Source organism: Pongo pygmaeus, chromosome 9, assembly GCF_028885625.2.
Source record: "Pongo pygmaeus isolate AG05252 chromosome 9, NHGRI_mPonPyg2-v2.0_pri, whole genome shotgun sequence".
NCBI classification, from domain to species: Eukaryota; Metazoa; Chordata; class Mammalia; order Primates; family Hominidae; genus Pongo; species Pongo pygmaeus.
In genome coordinates this window covers 104,895,495-104,915,928 of record NC_072382.2, presented here as the reverse complement: position 1 = coordinate 104,915,928, position 20,434 = coordinate 104,895,495, and the positions used below count along the sequence as shown (strand labels likewise).

Below are 20,434 nucleotides of genomic sequence, written 5' to 3'. Positions count from 1 at the left end.
TATTGTACTCTACCCAGATTCTACCCTGTTTCCTTTGTATGTAGGAATCAGGTAATTAGGGGGTGTGTTGTGGCAGAAATCCAACATCAGAGAACTAGTAAAGGGCTATATCTACATTCTGGGCGCAGTGGCTCACGCCTGTAATCCCAGCACTATAGGAGGCTGAGGCAGGTGGATCACCTGAGGTCAGGAGTTCGAGACCAGCCTGGCTAATATGGTGAAAACGCATCTCTACTAAAAATACAAAAATTAGCTGGGTGCCGTAGTGTGCGCCTGTAGTCCCAGCTACTCGGGTGGCTGAGGCAGGAGAATCACTTGAACCCGGGAGGCGGAGGCTGCAGTGAGCCGAGATCCTGCCATTGCCTTCCAACCTTGGTGACAGAGTGAGACTCCATCTCAAAAAAAAAAAAAGAAAAAAGAAAAAGAAAATGAGGGTTTGGGGAAAGGCAGAGAATACAGTGAGTTTCTAATCTTGAGTTGGGTCACAGGAGGCAAATAATCTACATGTAAGCCTTTGAAGTCATTCGTATAGTCTTCTTTACGTAATAATCAAAAAAAGTTTTCTCAGAATTACAAAGAAGGTATGTAGGTCTGCTGGCAGTGAGGGAGAGAGACTAGCAATAAAATCAGATGTGCCTGATGAAGAGAAGCAGGTAGTGCAAGGAAGTCTAAACGACACATCCAAGTAAACCTCGCACAGATGGAAGAGTCAACTGTGGGAACTTTAAGAAGTGCAAAACTTCAAAGAATGTAGTTTAAAGAGAAGTGACTTAGTAGAAGACTGCACACTTAGCAATATGAGCTGTCCTCGCAACTTCATTAATGATCACTAAAACTACAAAATCACATGAACGGATTTCTTATAAAAAACAGAGATATAAGCTGTGCTTTAAGGTTAAATCAAATGTGGAGCAAAAACAACATGGACTTTGCAAATTCAGAAGTAGGCAGAGAAAACTATAGGGGACTAAGGTGCCAAAACTACGGAGTAGACTCTAATCTTCCCCCAAACTCTGGAAATTGAGTCAAACAAGTTAACCTGTATTTCACAGAGAAGGAAACTTTCCAACAAATACCTGGATTATGTCTCCAAAATGTAAGATGAGATCTTTGCAATAATTAAGGTTACTTTTGCCATTGGTTTTCTGTTTAATAAGAGGTAAACTTAGTCAATTATGCAAATTATTCCATTTTCATATTATTACTAAGTAAAAACTGAAAATAATCATACATTATTCTCAGAATAAATAGCTATATTACATAATAATATATATACATATGGATACCTACATGGTTGTACCATGTATATACATTTTAAGAACTGCATGAATTGGGAAAATCATTAGAAAATACAAAACTGCCAATGTCATTTAAAAAAAAGTTGGAAACTGGGCTCAGAAACTGTTACAAGAAGCACAGTCCTGAGAGGAAGAAAATTATCAAACATCAAGACAAGGAATGAACTGCTAAAGGGAAGAACTGAAATTACATGAATTTGATTACTTATTTAAAGATAAGGAAAGATCTATTTCATAAAAGAGAGAGTAAAAAATACTAACTTTGATGTGCATTGGTATGAAGAAAGGAGGTCATGGGCCATGACTTCACAGTTAGGAACCTGTGCAATGTGATTACTTGTATGACACAGGCAGAAATGGGGAGCACATTTTTACAATGCTGGAAAAAAGGACAGGGAGAAAAAGCAAAAGAATCAGAAGAATATTCCACTACTAACCTGGTTTAGTTTCTTCCAGAGATTGAGGACAGGAGAAAGTTCATTAGACCAGATTTCTCTATCAAATTTGGAACCAGCTGTTATGGATCTGCCCAAAATCCTCAACTGTGAAATAACCTGAATAAAAAAAAATAAGTATCAACAAATAAAAATATCTTCAGTTGAACAGGAAGAAAGAACATAGGTACAAAAACAGACATTCTGTTTTATAAAAATAGAGACCAAAAATGTTGTCAACAGTTTATAATCTTATTATCTCTCTTCAATTGGCTTAATATTTTACAGTTCTATTTAAGCAGTTTAAAAAACAAAAGAACTTACAGTTGGGGAAAACCGATTTTTAAATTGTATACTGTAATGGCTTGTATTTGAACGATGCTTCATTTGTTGTTGTTATTTGGATTTTTTTGAGACAGGGTCTCGCTCAGTCACCCAGGCCAGAGTGCAATAGTGCAATCATAGCTCACTGCAGCTTCAAATCCCTGGGCTCAAGCGATCCTCCCATCTCAGCCTCCTTACTAGCTGGGATTACAGGTGTGTGCCACCATGCCCAGCTAACTTTATTTTTGGTAGAGACTATGTCTCAGTATGTTGTCCAGGCTAGTCTTGAACTCCTGGGCTCAAGCGATCCTCCCACTTTGGCCTCCCAAAATGCTGGGATTATAGGCATGAGCCACCAGTCCTGGCATAAAGCTGCCTCTTTATCCAGAAAGCTCTAATTACTCATAATTAATAACTGCTCGGTGTCTCTATTTGTTCATTTCTGAAATCTGGAATTGTTTTGATTTAAATTTCATAATCTCAAAATGCTGTCAAAGACAGTTTCCTTAAAAACATGAAATGACTGGAAAAAGAATAGCATAATAAACCCTATAAAATGGTAAAGCAATGATAATTACTGGTTGATAAATTATTTATAAATGTTTTAATGCTCTACATTAAGTTGTAATTTCAATGTTTCCTCTACATACAAGGCTCCAATGAAAAAAGTATGGGTCAATCAATTCAAACAAGGCAAGGTAAATATTCCCTATTTAGGGCTTTCACTTCTATAATGTCCTTATTATCAGTTTCTTTATCATTATTCTCATCAAAACCAATTCACTCACTTTTTTTCTAAAATAATACTTAATGATTCCCATTTTAAGAACATTAATGAATCTTATTAATCATTTGTTAATGATTGAGAATATTACTAACTATGCTAAATATTAGGTTACAGATAATGTGATATGTGTGTGTTTATATATATAAAATCAATGATGTATATATTGATTGTTTTTCATATTATGCCTACATATTAAAATTGTGCTATTTCACTGTTTGTCTAAAATAAACAAAATAAATCCAAAAAACCAGATATATCTTCCTAAGTCAGTATTTTAAACTTCAACATTTGCAGCATGTTGACTACTTCTGTTTTTACTTTGGGAGAAATGTGATTTGTTTTTCCTTTTGTAACATATTGAACTATATTTCATATTTTGTTAGGTTCCATTAGTAAAGTTCATTATAAAATCAGGGCCATAAATCTTTCAGAATGAATGTAGGATTTAACTGTTAAACATCAATAATCATGCTGTTAAACTCAAGTTACTTCCAGAGTGTTTGATTCTCTAATCTTAAAAAACTGTGATTCAGTGTTTAATTTTTTTTGTTTTTCTGATAAATTATTTTCATTTGCTCTAGCTGAACCCTACAATAGCACCTAATTTATCAGCTTTGCTACACTACAAAACACAACTAGTTGGTAGTCAGAAGAAGTGCTATTTTAACTCAAGTTTTGCTATCACTTATTTGTGTTTTAAATTTGTCAAACACGACAGAAAACAAATAAGAATGCAAAGAGATGTCTAAAGGAAAAAGAGTGCAAATTTTTTTGTGCATGATGTTAAAATCTGCTTTAAGAATAAAATGTACACCAACCAAAAAAAGATGTCTTCTGTCCAAGAAAAATAACATGTGAGAATTTCTTTTTAAATAATACTATCATATTATAATTTTTGAAGAGCAGGCAGTAATAAGAAAGGGAGTTCAAACATATAATAAAAACATTTTTATTAATGAGGACAGGGCTATAACTTGTATCAATGAACCATCTGTTTTTATAAAATCTACCACATATATTTATCTTTTTATAAACCATAGATAATAAAATATCTATTTTTCATATTTTAAATCAGTTAAATATAATTTTTTCAGAATACTTTAAAATGGTATCAAAACGGATAAAATTTAATTCATTAACAACATATTTACATGAATTATTCCACTTTCTACCCATAATCAACAGCATGAATTATGCCACTGGCATGCTTTGGGAGATCTATAAGAATTGCAAAGGAGCCAGGCACAGTGGTTCACACCTGCAATCCTAGCAACTCAGGAGGCTGAGGTGGGGGGATCACTTGAGGCTAAGAGTTTGAGACTAACCTGGGCAACATATTGGGACCTCTTCTCTTAAAAAATTTTAAAAATACATTACTAGTCAGGTGTGGTGGTGTGCACGTGTAACAACTGGGGAGGCTGAGTTGGAAGGACTGCTTGAGCCCAGGAATTTCAAGCTGCAGTGTGCTATCATCATGCCACTGTACTCAAGTCTACATGACAAAGCAAGACCCCATCTCTAAAAAATAAAAAATAATTTAGAAAACAAACTTTTAAAATGAAGAAATTGTAGGAAAGCCACTCCTACTTCACCTGTTCTCATTTCAAAGACCAGTGACAGACATTTCAAGAACACCTACCTTTCCTGAGCAATTGGTATGTTTTATTGTAAGACACTAAATCTTATACATAATTGTATTATCCTTTGGATGTCATGAAGCACCCCAAATTATTTTTGATCAAACAATACCAACTTTATAGAAATAGAAAGTACAAGCTTTTTTGTTTTGTCTTATTTGGCATAAACTGTTTCCTTAGTTTTATTTTATTTTCCCATCCTAATTTTCTCTTACACTAATTTCCTCAACTACTGATTTTATCCTAGTAGATTATTTACATTTTTGTTAGTCACTGCCAGTAATTCTTTTTTGGAATAAGAAGGAATATAAACACTCATTCTCATTTTACAGACGTCAAAGAAATTAAATAATTTACATTTTTGTTACAGGGAATATGGCAGACTAGATTTCTGGAGAAAATTTTATGATAAAGCACATTTCAAAATTATGAATAAGCAAGAACATCATCAACAAAATGACTTAAAATTTATGACAGAATTGTCAAGGAAAATAAGGAAAATCTTAAAGGCTAAAGCCAAAAAGAAGAAAAAATACAAAGACATAAAATAATAAATATGAGTTTTAAAACATGGAGAAGAAAAATAAAAACTCTTAATATATGCCTACTCAGAGTTATTACTATATGAAGAGCTAAAAGGAGACAGAGGCAATTTTTAAAAAGAAACTTTCTGTGAATTTTCCAGAACTGATGAAAGCCAATACTTCTCATATTCAGAAAAGTCAAAGAATCCCAACCAGAATAAATGAAATCACCTGGTACTGCACAATGTAATTGGAGAACATTGAGGAAGAAAAAAAAAGATCTTACAAGAAGCTAGAAATAATATATTATTCCAAACAAACACTTCCCAACTGCAACAACGGAAGGCAAAACATGTTGACAAAAAGACTGTCAACCTAGAATTGTTATAAATTTAGCAAAATTATTTTTTGAGAAAATATAAAATATGAATTTTTTTGAGACAAAACTGAGAGTGCACTATCAATAGAGCGTCACTATTTAAACCATGGACATTAGCCAGAAGAAAATCATCAAAAAAAGAAAGTCTAACAAGTAAAAAGGAATGGTAAGCAAAGAAAATGTTTAAGAAATTTATAAATCTATTAAAGTATGATCCCAATATACAACAGAAATAAAACACTGAAAAATAATCATATTTAAGTTGCGATAAAGTGACCAGAGTTACAGCATTCTAAATCATCATATTGTATGGAAGGATGGCACATTAAAATTTAGTATAACCATTGAGGGAAAAAATAAGTATAGAATAAATTTTTCTAAAACAGGAAAAAACCCAGAATTTTTTTAAAAAAGGGAAAATGAATCTAAAAGAATGCAAACAAGGGTAGAGTAGAAGGCCCTTGGTCACAAAAAACAGCAGGCCAAACAGGACTTTTTTTTTTTTTGAGATGGAGCCTGGCTCTGTCGCCCAGGCTGGAGTGCAGTGGCATGATCTCAGCTCATCGCAACCTCCGACACCCTGGTTCAAGCAATTCTCCTGCCTCAGCCTCCCGAGTAGCTGGGATTACCGTCACGCACCACCACGCCCAGCTAATTTTTGTATTTTCAGTAGAGACAGCGTTTCCCCATGCTGGCTAGCATGGTCTTGATCCCCTGACCTTGAGATCCGCCCGCCTCGGCCTCCCAAAGTGCTGGGATTACAGGCATGAGCCACCACACCCAGCCCAAAGAGGAGATTTTTTAAAAATGATATTAATGAATCCAAATAAATCAATAATTGCAGTAATTGCTTTAAAACAATTGCTTAAACATTACTTAAAAACAACAGCTAAAAATATGTTTATATGTTAATAGTTAAGCATATGTATATATATTTAAAAGTGGGTACCTAAAACTTAAGGACATTCAAAGTTAAAAGGTAATAGAATGAAAAAGGTAACACTTTTTTAGTAAACCTCAATAAAATTTACAGCAAAAAGTATTACAGGGAAAAAGCATCGCTATCTATTGACATAATTCTAAGTATCTGTATATATAGATAGATAGATGGATAGATACTTTGTCATTAAAAGTAATGGCAAAAACTGCAATTACTTTTGCACCAACCTAATACTTAAAAACACAGGTGTTGTAGATAATAAAATTACCAGAAGATACAGAGAAATAGAAATCTAGTATTATGTAGGACACTTAATGTGGGTTTCTCAGCAATTGGTAGATCACATATAGAAAATTTGAACACAATCAACAAGCATGACCTAAGGGATATATAATACACCTAATATCTGGAGAACAGACAATCATTTTTTTTTTTAATTTAAGTTTCAGGATACATGTGCAGAACATGCAGGTTTGTTACATAGGAAAATGTGTGCCATGGTGGTTTGCTGCACCTGTCAACCCATTACCTAGGTATTAAGCCCGGATGCATTAGCCATTTATCCTGATGCTCTCCTTCCCCCCAGCCCTGACAGGCCCTGTGTGTGTTGTTCCTCTCCCTGTGTCCATGTGTTCTCATTGATCAACTCCCACTTATGAAGGAGAACATATGGTATTTGGTTCTCTGTTCCTGTGTTAGTTTGCTGAGGATGATGACTTCTAGTTTCATCCATGTCCCTGCAAAGGACATGATCTCATTTCTTTTTATGGCTGTATAGTATTCCACGGTGTACATGTACAACATTTTCTTTATCCAGTCTACCATTGATGGGCATTGGGTTGATTCCATGTCTCTGCTATTGTGAACAGTGCTACAATAAATATATGCATGCATGTATCTTTATAATGGAATGATTTATTATCCTTTGGGTATATACCCAGTAATGGGATTGCTAGGTCGAATGGTATTTCTGGTGCTAGATCTTTGAGGAATCACCACACTGTCTTCCACAATGGTCAAATTAATTTACATTTTCACCAACAGTGTAAAAGCAAGAACATTCTTTCAAGCACACAGAGAACATTTAAGAACATCAGCCACATATTAGACCACAAAGCTAGTCTTAGCAAATTTAATAGTTGATATCCCACAGATCATATCTGACAACAATGTAATTGTTAGAAATTGGTAAAATGTTACCAAAACTAACCCCCTACACTTGGAAATACGAAAACACATTTCTAAATAACTCAAGGTCAAGTAAATAATTTTAATAAAAATTTAAAATACTGTGTTCATGAAAAACCCACATATCAAAATTTATAGAATAGTGAATGGGCAGTTAATGAGATTCTGGAGGAAAATTATAGTAGCAAATCTTATGTTAAAAAGAAGCAATGCTAAAAATTGAGTAAAACTTATAAATTACAGAGTTAAGAATATAGATGAAAGTTATATATAACAATAAGAGCAAACAAAATTTAAATAGAAAACAGATACAAAAGAGATCAGAGTTTTTAAAAAGCCAAAAGTTGGCTCACTGAAAAGACTAATAAAATTAAGAGATTTCTTACCAGATTGAATGGTAGATAGCTAATGGTAAAATTAAAAATGGAAAAATTTTATTTTAAAATTCTACTTTTAAAGGAAATTACAGATATAGAAAATATTAAAAGATGCCATGAGATTATTTTAAACTTTATACCATAAAAAGTTGCAAATTTGGCTGATAGAGAAATTCTTAGGAATATGTAAATTAATAAAACAATCTCAAGAATGGTGGAGTTTTTCTAAGTGGGGCTACAGTTGGTCAAAAAATTAAATTAGAAGTTAAAAATACTATCTCAAAGTAAATCTCAGGCACCAATAGTTTACATGCAAGTTCTATTACCATTCTTTAAAACAAATAATTTTTGCACTTACTTTTTCAGAGACTAGAAAAATGAGGCAACATTTTCCAAATAATGTTACAAAGGCTAGTAAAAATTTAATACCAAAGAAAATGTAAATTCAAAGACCAGTCTTACTCCTGAACACAGATTCAAGTAAAGAAATAAACATCAAACATTTTTAAAAAGATATACAGGATGACACTGAATATATGGTTCAATCATAGAAACTATATTTCATCACATAAATTAAGGAGAAAAAATATATAATCTTCTCAATATTTAGAGGAAACACGGACAATAAAATTCATCAATACATTCTTAACAAATTACCCCTAGCAAACTTAGCAAAGATTTGGGAGATTGTTATAATAATAGCCTTCGATAAATGATGCGTTCCTGAAATCACATCCTTTGCAATGTAATGTTCTTCTCCTCCAATATCAAGAGATATCTACTTCTCCACCATCTTGAATCTGGACTGGATTTGCTTTGACTAACAGAATACGGCAAAAACAATATGTAATTTACAAAGCCTAGACTTCAAAAGGACATGCAGTTTACTTTCTGGACTTAACCCTGATACACCATGCTAGCATCTGGTAGACAAAAGGCCACATCGAGAATCAAGTCACCCTAGCTAATAGCCAGCACCGTCTACAAACATGAGTAAGGACATTTTGAACCTTCCAGCCCAGTCAACTCTCCAAATAAAGGCAACCTTACATGTAAGCTCAAGTGAAACTAAAAATGAATAATCCAGCCAACCCACAGAATCATTTAAAAATCAGAAAACATTATTACTTCAAGTCACTAAGTTTTGAGATAGTTTGCTGTAAAGTGAAGACTAAGGGAAGCACTGGGAATATTAGAAAACTTCTTTAATTTATGGACTAAATGTCCATAAATATGAACTTAATTTATGGACTAAAATCCATCTGTTGAGGCCCTAACTCCCATTATGGCTGTGTTTGGAGAAGTGGCCTCTAAAGAAGTAATTAAGGGTAAATGAGGTCATAGGGGTTCGGGGACTGATCTGATAGGATTTGAGTCCCTGGAAGAAGAGACACTGGAGACCTCACTCATTCACTCTCTGTGCACACGTACAAAGGAAAGGACGTGTGAGGACCCGGAAAGGACGTGTGAGGACCCAGAAAGAAGGCAGCTGTCTACAAGCCTGGAAGAGCAGCCTCACCAGAAATTGAGTATGCTATACCCTGATTTCAGACTTCTAGCACCCAAAACTGTGAGAAAATAAATTTCTGTTGTTTAAGCCACCCAATTTGTGGTATTTTGTTATAACAGGCCAAGCCAACTAATACAACCTGATAAATGGTATCTATAAAATGAAGCAAATATCATAATAATAAAATGTTAAAAACCATTCCCTTTAAACTCATAGCAAGGTAAGGATGCCAACTATCACTACGTTTATTCAACACTGCACATAAGGATCTACCTATCCCAAGAAGACAAATAAAGACAATTAAATGTCTAAGAATTATAAAGGAAAAACACTAAATCATCAGTTTTCTCAGATATTATAATTTCCAGAAAAAAAAATTTATAATACTTTTTAAATTTATAATATGTACCTTGTGTTTTTGAAATGAATAGAAATTCATTAAACGATATTATATTTTTAACTTCAGCCCAAATATTCTATTTTAATGATTTGGGGGCCTCAAAAATATACTTAGGCAATATTCTCATCACCCCTTAATATTTCATGTTCCCTGTGCATGCTTGGCCATGTACAATGATGATGTTTAACTGTGTCACCAAACACATCAGGATGTATCAAACCATATAAAATTTCCCTGCATACATAAAAATGCATACCCCCCAAAACTATATACTAACATGTTAAAATGAGACAGGAGAATATGCAGTGGTTTATCTTTCTAATGTTAACATTTGCAGGATAAAGGGGGAGGCGGGAAAACTTTTCTTTGTATTTCTCATGTCTCTAAAATATATTTATGCCAGTCACACACAAGACCAAATTGTAATTTATGTTGGTGATTTGTGAGATGAGATTTCACTCAAGATCAAAAGTGAGATGTACAGGCACCCTACCATGTTAGGAACTCACATCATCATTTTTCAAGGTAATATGACATTAAAAGCTTGGAAATAAATCTCAGAGGATCTGTTAGTGTAATTTTAACATAAGCAAATTGAGAATGAACCTGTCATCGAAGGATATTTATTATAAATTCATACTCACACAGTGAATATATCAGTTTTCAAATACTGAGCTATATTATTTGAAGTACTAGGCTGACACTTCATTATAAATCATATATATTCATATTTTGTGCATAACTGGTTAATACTAAATAAGATCTGGTATTAATTACTATATGAAATGCTGTATCTGCCTTGAGATGATATTTTGTTGCACTCTGAATAATTAGTGGCTCTAACAATCCTACTTACTGATAGTAAAAATATACTTTTGTTATTTATCAAAATACAAATAAGACACACGGAACATATAAATGCACTATATCATGTATATACACAACCAAATACATGTAAGACCTTATCTCTCCTAATACATTCATCTATTTATTTTTTAAAATAATATCTATTATATATCACATTTGAAAACAGTTTTGCAGTTAATTAAAAGATTAAACATATGCCTGTCATATAATCTAGCCATTCCACTACTAGGTATTTGGTCAAGGGAAATAAAAGAATATGTTCATATGAAGATATAAAATCAATGTTTAAATATTCATAGCAGCTTAATGTAGGAGCCTGCATTAATCCATTCTCATGCTGCTATAAAGAAATACCCGAGACTGGGTAATTTATAAAGGAAAGAGATTTAATTGACTCACAGTTCTGCATGACTGAAGAGGCCTCAGGAAACTTACAATCACGGTGGAAGGGGAAGCAAACATGTCCTTCTTCACATGGAGCAGGAGAGAGAAGTGCAGAGCAATGTGGGGGGAAAGCCCCTTATAAAACCATCAGATCTCATAAGAACTCACTCACTGTCATGAGAACAGCCAGGGGGAAACTGCCTCCCATAATCTAATCACCTCCCATGAGGTCCCTCCCTTGACACATAGGGGATATGGGAACTAGAATTCAAGATGAGATTTGGGTGAGGGCACAGCCAAACCATATCAGAGCCCCAAAATGGAAACAAACTAATATCTTCAATGACTGAATGAATAAACAAATTGTGGTATATTCATACAATGGAATACTATTTAGCAATAAAAAGGAAAAGCTCCTAATATACATAACATAGATGAATCTTATGATAATTACACTGAGTGAGAAAAGAAGCCATAAAGAAAACGGTACACTTAACTGTATTGTCCTTTTATATAAAACTCTAGAAAATGCAAACTAATCTATACTGATAAAAAAGAAATCAGTGGTTGCCTGGGAATAGGGGAGAAGAAACAGGAGGGAGTGCTAAGAGGAAACCTTTGAGGGTAATGGGGATGTTCACTATCTTGATATGGTGATAGCCTCAAAAGTATATATATATTTCAAAAATTACCAAAATATACACTCTAAATATATGCTGTTTATTGAATGCTAATTAACCCCAATAAAGCTGTAAAAAGTAAAAAAAAAAAAAAAGATAATTACTAAAACAATGTTAGGTAGTTTACAGAATTATCAGGAAAATTAAAAATTGGGCTAGGGTCAGTTAAACACTGGTTATTCTGGTGGAAAAAGGAAAGGAAAACCTGATAGTGCCACTGAACACAGAAGCTATGGCTTTTCCATCACCTTTGCCTTCAGCTCTGGATGTTACCAGGAATTAGAACTTGCTAATTAGTGTTAAATAATAAACATTTTCATCACTTCGAAAATTACCTCTTGGTACTTCGCAATCCCTCCCCCGTCTAATCTTTCCTCCCCTATCACTAGGCAATCACTGACTTCCTTTTTCTCAGTGTAGGTTAGTTTACCACTGCCTTTCAAGAGAGCAAAGAAACTGCCTCTTTGATTCACTAGTTCCCTATTCAGAAACTGGGGTTGGTGCCTGGCATGACTGTTCTCTAACTGTGAGGGGGACTTGAAAAGTGTTTGCCATTTTCAACACTGCAGTAATAGGGGATGCTGCCTCCCACCCAAGACTTTTTTGGAGAGAAGTGCTAATAGCTGTGTAAAAGAAAGTACTAAAAGGTGGGTGGACAAGTTCAAGAACATACATGTAAATATCCATGACATTTTAAAAACTTTTAAATATTAATTTTACTATGAACATTTTCAAAGATACACAAAAACTGATTTTTATTATGAACATTTTCAAAGAAACCCAAAGATACCCATAATGTAGATTCAACAACTGTCAACACTTTCTGGCACTTGCTTCATTCATCTCCCTTTTGTTTTTATTCCTTAAGCGTTTTAAAACAAATCCCAGACCATGTGTTATTTAACTCCTACATACTCAGTATGTATCTCCAAAGAAAAAAAAATCATATAACTACTATAATGCCATTACTTCTCCCAAGAAACAAAAATTAATTGGCATCACATAATACCCAGCCCATATTTAAATTTCTCTGACAGTCTCAAAATTTGTTTTAATTGAATTATTTAAATCAGGATTCACAGAAAGTTCATAAATTGTTATGTATTATAAGTCTTATTAATATAGAGAAGTCCTTCTCGCTTGCCTCTTTTGCCTGCCATTAACCTATTGATTAAACTGAGTTCGTTATCTTGCAAACTGTCCCACATTCTGGTTCCAGTGTTGTCATTTAACTTGTTCTTTTACACCTGTGTTTCCTGTTAATGGTAAATCAGTTCTAAAACTTGATTAGGTTCAGGTTTACTCTTTTTGAAAGAATACTTTTGAAAATTGTTCTTCATATTTCATCACATTAGGAGGTGCATAGTGTCTGAATGCCTCCTCTTTGTGATGCAAAGATTGATCACAGGGTACAGGTGGTGACAGCTTATCCTTCTTTTGCAAACACCCCCATCAACCTTCCATCTAATGGGTTCAACCTTTGATAATAATTGTCTGAACCAATTATTTTATTAGAGTTTGTGAAATAATGATTTTTCAAATTCCATCATTTCTGCCATATTTATTATCTAGAATTATTCAATAAGGAAGAGTTTTATCAACTTTTCTTTCGTTACCTTGAAATATAATTCACAAAGGAAAGATAAGTACATAGTTCTTTCCCTTTAATTGCATTTTCAAAGAGATACTTTCATATCTTACTAAATAATAACCTAATAAAAGTTTGAAAATCAAGTCTATGATATTAGTAAATACATTATTTCTACATAAATATTCAAAAGGAAAAATGTAACATCATTATGTACATTACAAAATGAAATAGACTGGTGATATCCTTCAGTCAACTTGCTTTTGTCTAACGGTCTTAGAACTCAAAATATGAAAAGTATTCAAATTCAGATTTGCCTACAATTAGAAATCAGAAGTTATTACACTGTGTATAAAAGTACAAATACATTATCTCTTTTTGCTGATTGGTGCTATTGGCTAAGTTGTGGCTAAAAATATGCTCTTGAAATATGGGATAATATATTCAAATAGAGTATATCTGAGAAAAAATGGGAACTTAAGCTTTCTGATTTCAGAAATGAATTTACCAAGAACTTGTGACTTTTCTAATAACTGATGAAAAACCATTTGAGTCAGGATAACCACAGCTGCTGAATATGAGTAACCACAGCTGCTGAGTTCATAAAAGCCATTCGATGCAATTATGCTAAAATTATTACACTGGCAATTAATCTTCAAATCTTTGGCAATAGAAAAGTCATCATTACATTTTAAGAATAAATATAACAGGTTTTTAAAATTTTGCCATGAAATTGCTATTGAAACTATGAAAAAATAATACAGTTCTGGAACTTCAAAGTATGTTTAGAAGAAAATAAGTGAATATGTAGCTAGCACGTAGAAATATGTAGCTCTTATACAAAAACATATATAACTTTTACAGAACTAAAGCTAATCAGAAATTTTATTAATAACAATTGCCTCCCCAAACCTGCTACCATTTTGAGCAACAGCATTAGCTTACTGCAACTGTTTTCTAACATCTCTCTTTGCTTTAAGTCTTACTACCCAGTAGTCTATTTTCTAGAAAACATACTCTGCCAGAGTAATCTATTTATTTTCATGGCTCACAAGACTTATGACCTAGTCCACCTCCACCCCAGCTACCTCCCATCCTCATGTACCACCACTCCCCTTCTCCCTCACTGTGCTTCAGCCATATCAGCCTCATTGCTGTTCTTCCAATAGAAAAAGCAGGAGTGGCTGAAGAACATATGGAAAGACACATACGGTCTCCACAGCAATAAAAAATGTGAATCAAGATCACAATGAAGCACCATTTTAACCCACCAGACTGGCAACAATAAAGGCATCCCAAAATACCAAGTACTAGTAGGATTAAAAGGATGCAGATATTACATACTGTTCACACAATAGTGAATTAATACAACCACTAAAAACAATTTGACATAACAATTCTATTCCTAAGCATATACTCTACAGAAACTCTTGAGCTTATGCAGTAGGGAGACATAGCCACAAATGTTCCTAGTAGCACTGTTTCAATAGCCAAAAAAAAAACCTGGAGTAACCCAAATGTCTGTCAATAGGAGAATGGATACACAAATTGTGTTATATTTACATAATGAAATATTATACAATAGTAATAAAGAATGAAACAACAGCCAAACCAACCACAATAATGAATCTCAGACAAAGCTGAAGGAAAAAAGCAAGTCCTAGGACATCCCTTACAACACTGCTTTATAATGTTCAAAAAATAAGCAAAACAAACAATATGTTTTTAGGCACAAATGCATGTGTGAGAGATTGAAAGAATGCATGCACGTAATAGAACTATTAAAAAATATGTAAAACCACAAAAAGAGTTTTAAACAAAACAGAATGGTGGGGACTCCAGCAGAATGGGAGTGGGACTGGATAGAAGAAAATCACATAAGTCGATGCAAGTTATGGTAATATCTTAATTCTTGGGTTAAGTTATTGGTTCATGGGTTTCATTATATCCTCATACTTGCAATGTTTTAATTACTCATTAATATATTAAAGTTACCTATATTCTTTTATATATATTAAGTGTTATATTTTGAAATGATACTAAAAATTCAAAATCAGAAGAATACACATAAATATACTAAGAAGTCTTACAAAAACAAAGCAGGTTAAAGAGAATAAGTGGAACTAAGTGTTGGAGGAGGTTGCTATATTATACAAATGCTCAAAAACGGTCTGTTTGGTAAGGTAACATTCAGAGACCAGAAGGGAGTAATAGACTAAGCCATTCAGATATCTACGGTATGAATGTTCCAGACAAAAGGAACAGAAGGTATGAAGGCTCCAAGGCAGAAACTCAAGGGAAGTGTAGCAGGTGTGGCTGCAACAAAGTGAGCAAGAGGAAGATCAGAGGACAAAGGCAATGAGGGAGCAGAAGGCCTGAGCCTGGAGGATCTCATAAGCCTCTGTAATGAATGCATTTATTCTGAATTAGATGGGGAGTGACTGGAGGAAAAACGACTATTTCTGTTACTGTCTATAGAATACGAAAATGTCTATCCTATTATTAGAATATCTTATTTCATGGATAGAGTTGCACTGGTTTAAGACTATGGGGAAGTCAGCCCAGAGACTCAGTCTTATTTGCCTCTATCTAAAATCTCTACAGAAAGATTTCTTGTTTATGTAAATGTTGATTCAAATGACTCTTAAAACATTTTTCCGAGTCACATAGGGTACTGACAAGATGCACAAAAGTCAAAAGGGTCTGCACCAAAGTTTCACAGTGTTTATCTCACATTGCTCCAGAGATTCATTGACTCCTAAAAGTGATGGAGTAGTTTTGCTGAAGACTATTCTAAGAACTGTACTTTATCATTTCCCTGAATTTATTAATTCCATAAATCACAGCTACAAATTGTTGAAGTGTACAGTCTTAAATAAGATATGCAATAATGTGACACTTTTCTTACAGCCATGAAACCAAATCATAAACTCAATATAGGAAAAGCACTTTTTGGGGAGATTTGTTTGTCTAAATGGAAGCACAAAACTGGCAGTTACCAGATTCCAGAAAGTCTTAAGTTCAAAACACTCATTTGAGGAAAACAAAGTTTTATTTTATTTTATTTATTGACAAGGTCTTGTTCTGTTGCCCAGACAGGAATGCAGTGGCATTGTGTCCAGAGTTGGTTTTGGAAGAGTGATGCCTTTTGTCCTCACTTCTCCTCATATGAATAGGAAGGATATAATTTCTGAGGCTCCCCACATCCTAGCTTCGGGAATAGCTTTTGTTAGGCCTGCTTGCCTGAGGGGGGATCCTAAAATTCCAGATAGTCTCCCCACCCCTGACGGGGCTTTGGGCAAAAATTATGTCTTTCTGATTGGTGGGCCTGGGTGCCTAAAGAAAGGAACAGAGTCCTGAAATTTATACTATAAATCATTCTTATAGGAGAAACTAGAAAAGCACCAGAGACAGGGAGTGGTTTTTAGAAGCGGGACTAGCCTGGGAGAAGAGCGGTGGGAGGAAGTTTGTCTGACAGGTGTTAGGACCCAGGAGGCAAGGGTCAGGATATATAGGATAGAAGGTTGAGTTGTGCTTGGGCAACTTAACTTTGAGAGCTCTGCTCATGGCTGCAGGGTCAACGAACTTTTTGTCGGGACCTCGGAGCTGAATGGCTTTCCTCTCTGTCAACCCTCGGCTCAGCCCGGAAGTGCAGGAAAAGCAGAAGCTAATTCCAGGCAAACCAATGCTCCCAACTCCAAAGAGTCAGGGGTTGTTAGAGAGCCTTTTCCCAGAAAGCCTGACACCCATGTCTTTAGTCCGGTGGCCGCGCTAGTCACTTTTAACTGGCCAACGGGTGCCCAGTGTTTAGCACCAAAATTCTAAGGAAAAATAGGACAGAATAGCAAGCAAAACGGGTCCCATAGTACTCACTGCTTGGCAATATCCCGGACAAGCCCCCAAGATATGTCTGGAGTTGGTTCCTTCCAGTGGGTTCCTGGTCTCTCTGACTTCAAGAATGAAGCCATGGAACTTTGCAGTGTTACAGCTCTTAAAGGTGGCACAGACTTGGCTGGATGCAGTGGCTTTGGGAGGCTGAGGCGGGTGCATCACGAGGTCAGGAGGTCGAGACCATCCTGGCTAACACGGTGAAACCCTGTCTCTACTAAAAATACAAAAAAAATTAGCCGGGCATGGTGGTGGGCGCCTGTAGTCCCAGCTACTCAGGAGGCTGAGGCAGGAGAATCACTTGAACCCGGGAGGCGGAGCTTGCAGTGAGCCGAGATCGCACCACTGCACTCCAGCCTGGGCAACAGAGCGAGCCTCCATCTCAAAAAAAAAAAAAAAAGGTGGCCCACACCCAAAGAGTGAGCAGCAGCAAGATTTATTGGGAAGAGCGAAAGAACAAAGGTTCCACAGCGTGGAAGGGGACTGGAGCAGCTTGCCACTGCTGGCTGGGGTGGCCAGCTTTTGTTCCCTTATTTGTCCCCGCCCATGTCCTGCTGATTGGTCCATTTTACAAGGTGCTGATTGGTCCATTTTACAGAGTGCTGATTGGTCCATTTTACAAGGTGCTGATTGATGTATTTTACCAACCTCTAGCTAACTACAGAGTGCCAATTGGTGCCTTTTTACACAGCACTGATTGGTGCATTTTACAAACCTCTTTTAAGACAGAAAAGTTTTCCAAGTCCCCACTCGACCCAGGAAGTCCAGCTGGCTTCACCTCTCAGCATGATCATGGATCATTTCAGCCTTGACCTCCCAGGCTCAAGTGATCCTCCCACCTCAGCCTCCCAAGCACCTGAGACTATAGGCGCACACACAGCTAATTTTTTAATTTTTTGTAGAGAAGGCGTCTCACTATGTTGCCCAGGTTGAAATAAAAATGTTTCAAAGAATGAATTTCTGGAAATAGCCTACAATGGGGAGAACTGAAATAATTCAAGAAACCTTGGTTATACCATAGAGCTTATTGTTTACAAGTGTACAACATTAGGAACTCAGTATCTAAGTTTGGAATCAATTATTTCTAAAGTTCCTTCCAGGAGTACTTTACTAAGTTTTTTAAATTCTGAACCTATAGTCAAATGAGAAATGTGACTCTATTTGGGCCAGATTTTAGAAAAGAATCAGATATACAGATTTGATGACACTTAGGATACCAAAATTAGCAATTCTTTACAGTTTCTTCTAAGTACAGATACTCCCAAAATTAAGGGTGCCTAAGAATTGCCCTAAAAGTTTGTTAAAAAAAATATAGATTCCAGAGCCCCACTTCGAGATAGTCTAATTTTACAGATCTGGGATAGAACTTACGAATCTACCTTGTAAACTAACTTCCCAGATAATACTAAGTGGCCAACCACCCACACTAAGAGAAATTGCCCAGATTTTAATTTAACTGGAAAGGCAATTATGACAGTGTAAGGATTACTTTAAATAATCCCAATCTGCAACTGAGGATTTAATAACTGTTAAATTTTAAAAGGGAGGGATGAAAAGAAAACAGCTGTTAAGTGATCTGAGTTTTGCTTTTACAATCTTATGGAAACAAATTCTAGGAAAGAGAAATAGAAAGCAAGAGAATTATTTGAATAGTTTAGCACTTATGGATCTCCTGCCAAGATTTTGAATGAATTGATTCCATAAAGAAGTGAAGTATACAGATAGCAGCTGGGTGCTACTGTTAAATTTAACAGCATAGTTATGGGACACAGCAGCTTTCAAAATAATCAAGTAGACAGCCTTGTCACTTCTTTGTCTGTATCACTCTGGCTTTAAAAAAAAGGTTCCACCAATCATTATGTTAAAGCTTTGTGTTCCTCATTGACTTTGTATACTTAATGCCCAAATTCTGCTTGGAGTTTTAAATCTCTAACCTTTGTAACTATTACAAGCTTTCTTAACCATTCATATGGTCATATTCACTTCTTTACAACTGTAATTTGTTTTTTATGCCATTATTTGTTTGTTCTTGGCAGAGTGAATCAACTGTTCTAGCAACTACCTCACCTTCACCAGCATCAATGGCCAGTGCAGCTATTACATTTTGAAACTGCTGGCCAGACAGTAGTTACGAAAGCTGTACTAAAACACAGCCTCAGAATCCAAGAGTTTAATATACTACCATGAGTTTCAGATATCCAGGTACCAAGGTATTAAGATGAGCAATGAACACAAATTCTACTTAGTCTTTTAATCAATATTTACCATAAAATGTGACAGGACTTTGAATAGTACTGAAGAAATGAACAACTTCATTAAATACCAAATTACCTAATTATTTTTACCCAATATTTTACTTGCATATAAATACTTTAGCAATAAAGGAAGTTTACTGCTGTGAAGAATTACTGAGGATAGAAGCTAAAGATAAGGCTTCATAGGCAGATGACGTAACTGTAAAATATTGATTTTAATGTCAAGATTTTCTTAATGTCAAAATGTCAAATTTTCTTAATTTTGAAAATATTTTATTAATATATTTATCTGTCATTCAGGCTTCCCTATCTGTAGAATGCAAAAAAAAAAAGAAAATTAAATGTTTGTAATTAAGATTTGACTTTAGACAAGGGCAAAGCAAGATGACCAAATAGAACCCTCCAGCAATCATCCCCCATGCAGGAACACCAAATTAAACAACTATCAACACAAGAAAACACTATTATAAAAACAAAAAAATCAGGTGTGCAATCACAGTATCTAACTTTAACATAATAACAAAGGGAGAGGCATTTAAAAGGGTAGGAAGGATAACCTAGGTAACCTTGCATTACTTACAACATTCCTCCCCCAAACCCAGTCGGCATAGCACTGAGAATCTGTGTTTGGAAGAGGAAGAGTGAAGTGAGTATGGGATACTGCATTGGAACTCAGTGCTGCCCTATCACAGTGGAACACAACACTGGGCAGAATTCTGCCAGTGCTCACAGAGGGGGCATACAGACCATCCCTGGGCCAGAGGGAAAGCATCCATCGCCAGGAGGAGAAAGCCAAGTCTCAGCCTACTTCAGCATCTGTGGAATAAAGTGGCCTGGGACTCTAATAAATTTGAGTGGCAGTTGGGCCACAGCAACTATAGTACTTGGGCAAGCCCCAGTGCTGCACTGGCATCAGAGACTGGGATTGGAGTACAATCCAGCACGACGCTGGCTCCAGGAATGACAGGAGTACA

General features: G+C 35.2%; 1 protein-coding gene across 6 annotated transcripts in view; it reads right to left on the bottom strand.

Moving 5' to 3' along the window:
• The window catches only part of DYNC2H1 (dynein cytoplasmic 2 heavy chain 1), a 359,810-nt gene that overhangs the window by 116,871 nt on the left and 222,505 nt on the right, over positions 1-20,434 (bottom strand). For 5 of the 6 annotated variants that reach the window (XM_054438209.2, XM_063672125.1, XM_063672126.1 and 2 more), the window contains one exon: positions 1,736-1,852. The exons of the other annotated variant lie outside the window; for it this stretch is intronic. In XM_054438209.2, coding sequence (XP_054294184.2) covers positions 1,736-1,852 — 117 coding nt within the window. The remainder of the gene's footprint in view (positions 1-1,735; positions 1,853-20,434) is intronic. 6 annotated transcript variants of the gene reach the window in all.